Consider the following 6,069-nt stretch of genomic DNA (forward strand, 5'->3'; position numbering starts at 1 on the left):
AATTCCTACAAAACTTTAAAGCTACAGTTCTAAGCTACCGGAGCCTTAAATTACTTAGTAATCAGGATTTTAGTCAAGAACGACGTAAACTCATTCAGAACAATTAATTACTTTAAGTTAAACCTTTCTTTAATTGTATTTAATGTAAAGTTTAGTACCAAAACAAGTTTTAATTACTTATTCAATCGTTCTATGTAATTAATACCTTGCGTGGGCAAAGTTTATTTAAGTTCCTGTATAAATAACTTTAACTCTGGAGCTGATAAGTTTATCAAATGCATAATAACTGACTGATTGTCCATATGATTATATAATCAGCGTTCCGTTGTTTGGTTTTGTACGTATATAAAATGTAGTTCATTTCTTTAAAAAAATTTGCCCTAAAAAAAGAACCTACATATGTATGGCGAACTGTCTTCGGAATTTCTTTATTACACAAACTCTTCTTTATTCCAATTAATAATTTATTCGAACGCCTTACACATGGACCTCGGTACTTTACCTTAAAATGTATCAGCAGTGTCAGGAAATGTGTGCGGAAATATCTAGTTGGTCCGCCCCTCCATTTTTATAAACTCATGTACAAGGGAGGCGGTTAATTATCTCTGCAGCTGACTGTACCAGGTGCTCGTGAAATAATTAATTCAAATACGGATACAGAATTGTTAACTTATAATGTGTGATTTACACATTTTACAAACCACATTTCAAATTAATTATTGTCAACGTCTGCCGTGCGGTGGTTGTTGTTTAGTTATTTAAGGTTAAAGCTAAATAAAGCTTTTGGTTGTTTAGGTTGTACTTAACTTACGATATAAATGTCAGATGTTACAACAAGTGCTAGTAATTAAATCATTGTACAGTCAAAGAGTTTAATTCCATTACCATTTCGAACTTTGTCACAGTGACAATCAATAATGAAAGTCGTTATCCTCATACGAGTAGATACTGTTGTCACTGTGATAAGGTACGAAATAGTTCTGAAATTAAATTCATTGGCCGTACTATGTCTAGAAGACTAGAGCAGATAGTAAATGACACACGGCGCGATTCGGGAAATTAATTAGAGATTCACTAGATATGAAATAGTAAAGATATGTGACGTTCCACGGCAAAAGGTACCTTATGGCGGCTGGCACTTACGCTATTATTAACGCAGCTCCAATATTCAGCCGGGGCAATGGTACCTTTTGCCGTGGAACGTCACATATCTTTACTATTTCATATCTAGTGAATCTCTAATTCATTTCCCGAATCGCGCCGATAGTTCAGGTAAAGAAGCTGTTCGATAGCGAAGGTGGACTGTATTTAACGAAAAAAGGGGCGAAAGTAAGGTGAAATTTAGGGCCGATGGAGCAAGAAAGTTGGGATAAGTCGAGATAAATAGTATGAAAGTTAAAACTAAAGTGTGTATATGTGTAGACGAAGTTACCTTTGATCCGGAGACTGTGGGAGCCAAATCGTTGGTCACCGTTGAAGACCGCTGGTGGTGATTCTGGCTTTCTGTCGCAAGCTAGAGGAAGCGTAAAATCGTTACCTGCAGTCGCCCAACTTAGACCTCTGATTTTCCCTTCCACGGATGAGTTCGGCTTCCTCCGGTACACAACACTGATACTAATGAATTAATGTCCTAAATGGTAGTAGTGCTTTGAATAAAGTGCGAAAATAAGCGAGAGCAACGAGAGTAGATGTGAACTGGTGGTAGGTTTTTGACACACTGGCTCTGTCAACTGTATGACAGAGCAACAGTTTATTTTTTTTTAAATGTTTGAATTTTAACTGTGACAAAGTGTTGCCACAGTGAACGCAACAACTATTCTAAAGGTACGAATGGCATAATTGAACATTCCGCCCACCAAAATACACTAGTATTTTGACTAGACGAAAACAAAGACGATAGAAGTAAACTTAGAAAAAATAATACTAAGACTATACAAAAATAGACGACACAATGGTAGCGCTCGAAGAGCGATTAAACGGGTAAGGGGCACAGCTTGACCACGGGTCGTTTGTACAGTCCGGTAGCTGTGCGCACCGTCACCACACGACAAATCCCGTCGGACCCGGGATGAGTGTCGACAATGCGACCCAGAGGCCACTTCATGGGCCCTGTCTGCTCGTTGACTACGAGCACGAGAGTACCGATTTGGACGTCGGTTTGTTTGTCGTGCCACTTCATTCGCTGCTGCAGAGTATGCATGTATTCTTTTGACCACTTGGTCCAAAAGTCTTGGTGCATTTTCTGCAGCAACTTCCACCGTTGAAGTGGGCCCAGCCGAACATCCGAGAGATCTTCCTCGGGTACGACAGGTAAGGGCTCCGTCGTGAGAAAATGGCCCGGAGTGAGGGCCGATAAGTCATTAGGATCGGTACTAAGAGGAGTCAGGGGTCTTGAATTAAGAAGAGCCTCAACCTGAGTCAAGATTGTTAGGAACTCCTCGTACGTCAACCTCTGGCTACCGATGACTCGAGCTAAATGTGTTTTGACAGCCTTGATACCGGCCTCAGCGAGACCTGAGAAGTGAGGGCTGCCTGGCGGATTAAACTCGAATTTAATCTCGCTATGCGTAGCAGCATCTCCTACGAGACGTTGCAGAATATTGCTCGCACCGACAAAATTCTTCCCCTGGTCGGACACCAACCGATTACACCGACCACGACGCGCGACGAAGCGGCGAAGCGCGGCGAGAAACGCGTCTGAGGACAGCTCAGTGACGAGCTCCGTGTGTACAGCCTTCGTCGAGGTGCACACGAAAACGCAAATGTAACCCTTGTAGGTCTTATTGCCTCGCCCGCGACCCAGAGCTATGTCAAAAGGTCCACCGAAGTCGACAGCAGCACTCAAGAACGCTTTGAGCTGGGCTACCCGATAAGACGGCAAGTCGCCCATGAACGGCGCAGGAGTACCGAGTGGTCGAACACGGAAGCATTTCATGCATTTTGACGTGACTGCGTGGATAGCTCGCTTTGGGGACAGTATCCAGAAATGCTGCGCCAGCAAATTATGAAGCGTTTGGACGCCTGGGTGCATGAAACGCTTATGGTACTCGTCGATCAAGAGGGAGGTAAGACGATCGTCGCGAGGTAGCAACAGGGGATGTTTAACATCGAATTCGAGAGAAGCTCGCGACAGGCGTCCGCCCACCCTCAAGAGACCCGCGTCATCGAGGAATGGAGACAATTTCTTAAATGCCTTCGGGAGAGAGTTCAAAAGATTGTTTTTCACTTTCTCGATCTCCGAAGCAAAGTGGTGTTGTTGAACAGAACGCACGAGGAACATGAGCGCCTGTTTAATCTCCAGGGGTGTTAAAGGGCCGTCCAACAAGTTGTTGGGCGTCTTTCGATTTCTCACGTTGTGCACGAAACGAAGACAATAGGCGAGGACACGTTGGAGTGTCGTCAGTGCCGAGAACTTAGTCATAAGGTTGTCTGTCCACGTCTCCTGCACTGAGACAGTGAGGACTGTCACCTTACGCTCTTCATGTAGAACATCCACGTCGACTAACAACGTTGACTTAGGCCAGTCAGGCTTGTCCAGCACGAGCCAAGATGGACCCTTCCACCAGTTACTATGGTGGACCAGGTCGTCCGGCAAGAGCCCCCGCGACCCACAGTCGGCTGGGTTGTCGCCAGTCCTCACGTGTCGCCAACAATCGGGAGGAATAATTTCCTGAATGTGGCTCACGCGGTTAGCCACGAAAGTTTTCCACTTTGAAGGGCAAGACTTTATCCAAGTCAACGCAACGCTAGAGTCAGACCACGCCTGTACCTTATCGATTTTGTGGAGAGGCTCCAGAGCTGTTGCGACCGACTCCACCAGGTCTGTAAGCAGTACCGCGGCCAGCAACTCCAGACGCGGTATCGACAACTTACGCAGGGGTGCCACTCTCGATTTACCACAGACCAACTGGACGTACTGCGTTCCGTCCTCGCCTGTCGTTCGGACGTAAACCACCGCGCAAAACCCTCGCTCTGAGGCATCGCAGAACCCGTGAACTTCGAGCGAAACGAAGTCCTTGACCATACGACGCGGGACCGACACAGACTTCAGAGAGGGCAGCTGCGCTTTGTACTCTCGCCATTCGGATGCAAGGTTCTCTGGCGCGTCGTCGTCCCATGAGACACCTGAGACCCACAGCAGCTGCATGAGGTACTTCGCGAAGAACGTCACAGGTGAGAGCAAGCCCAGAGGGTCAAAGATCCGAGCAATCTCTGAGAGGATGGTACGTTTAGTGCACCGACGATCTTCGACAGCGACTTGAAAGGTGAAGTCGTCCGCCTGAGGTAACCACGAGAGGCCAAGAATTTTTAGAGAGATGTCCCCAATGGAGTTGAACTCCCGAAAGTCCTCAGAATACAAGTCTGAGGAGGGGACACCGTCGAAGAACTCCTGGTGGTTCGACGTCCACTTCCGCAAATGGAAACCGCCAGAAGCTAATATCGTCGACAACTCCGAACGAAGCTTCCGTGCTTGTTCGACAGAATGCGCTCCAGATACCACGTCGTCGACATAGATGTCGCGGTCTAAAACTGCTGAACCAGAAGGATATTCTTCCCTCGATTCCCTCGCCAACTGGGCAATGGTGCGGAGAGCTTGGTAAGGAGCGGACGAAACGCCGTAAGTAACGGTCAGCAGCCGATAGTCCCGGACAGGCTCATTGACAGACGGACGCCACAGGATACGCTGATATTCAGCATCTTCCGGGGACACTAAAATTTGTCTATACATTTGCTTGACGTCGGCCGTGAATACAACATTATGCCACCGAAAACGAAGGAGCAAGTGGAAAATGTTGTTTTGCAGCTTCTGGCCTGGCAGTAGCGCATCATTTAGCGAGATACCTCGCTTGTCCTTGGCACTGGCGTCAAAAACGACCCGGAGAGGAGTACTGGTTGACGAGGGCCTCAATACTCCATGGTGGGGAATGTAGAAGAACTTCCCCACATCCACCCCCGGAGGGTCACACTCCTCAAGGTGGCGACAGCTTTCGTAGTCCTTCATAAAGGCTACATAGTTTCTATAGAAGTCGGAGTTACTCAGTAACTTCCGCTCCAGCGACGAAAATCTCTTGAGAGCGATGGCTCGAGAGCCCGAAAAGGTGGGTTTATTGGAATGGTCAGCGAAAGGTAGAGGAACGACAAATCTACCTTCTTCTGTGCGACGAAAGTTAGCGAGAAAATATTCTTCGCACAGCTGATCCTCCTTCGACAAAATGACGGTGTTCGGAGAGCTGACATCTTCCAACTCCCAAAACCTCTTAATAGAGTCGTCAATCGATAACCTGCCCACGACCAGTTGACAATTGTTACCACGGAACCGAGGACGACAAATGTCCGTAGCACAGTCGCCTGCGTCACCCATCAAAATCCACCCGAAAATGGTGTTGAGGGCAGTCGCCTGGCCAGGGGCCCCATGGGTTAACCCAGGGCGCAACGAAGAAGCGAGAATGTTAACGTTCAGGAGCAAGTCAACAGGTCCTGGAATGTGCCAATGAGGGTCAGCCAACTCTAAGCCCCTGATATGGCGCCATGATGAGACATCAACATGATCCGTTGGCATTTCCGGACAAATTTTTGGCAACAAATAAGCCTCTACTGAAATAGCGGTATCAGAATTTCCAAGCCTGGACGAGACGGTACATGACAATGTGCCACCGGGCCTAGACACCACTTCACCAATACCAGTCACGACATGCTTTCCATATTCTGCCCGGAGACCAAGCTTCTTTGCACATGCCTCGCTTACAAAATTGCAAGCACTGGCACAGTGGAGCAAAGCCCTTACCTCTACCAAGCCGCCATGGGCATTCTTCACCAAAACCTTGGCAGTTGCAAACAAAGAAGAGGCCGCAACATTACTTGCCACCATTACCAGCGGATTAGATGTGTCAGACGGATGCTTCGAGCTATTTACATCCACAGCCGGGGAGGCAGGCACATTTGCATTATTGAAATGTAACAGCGTATGGTGGGAGAAACGACACTGCTCACACCGCTGCTTTGACTTGCAGGACTTGACAGAATGAGACCCCGACAAACATAGAATACACAACTTATTTTCTTTTACAC

General features: G+C 47.2%; 1 protein-coding gene across 1 annotated transcript; it reads right to left on the reverse strand.

Annotated features, from left to right (window-relative positions):
* Positions 1-1,972: 1,972 nt before the first annotated feature.
* On the reverse strand, positions 1,973-5,560 carry LOC134796521 (uncharacterized). Its single transcript, XM_063768708.1, has one exon. It carries the CDS (start codon positions 5,558-5,560, stop codon positions 1,973-1,975), a length of 3,588 nt encoding a protein of 1,195 aa, XP_063624778.1.
* Positions 5,561-6,069: the final 509 nt, after the last annotated feature.

The sequence above is a fragment of the Cydia splendana genome, chromosome 13 (assembly GCF_910591565.1).
Source record: "Cydia splendana chromosome 13, ilCydSple1.2, whole genome shotgun sequence".
NCBI lineage: Eukaryota > Metazoa > Arthropoda > Insecta > Lepidoptera > Tortricidae > Cydia > Cydia splendana.

Coding starts and splice junctions, on each gene's coding strand:
- LOC134796521 (XM_063768708.1), bottom strand. CDS start 5,560: ATGCCAACGGATCATGTTGATGTCTCATCATGGCGCCATATCAGGGGC.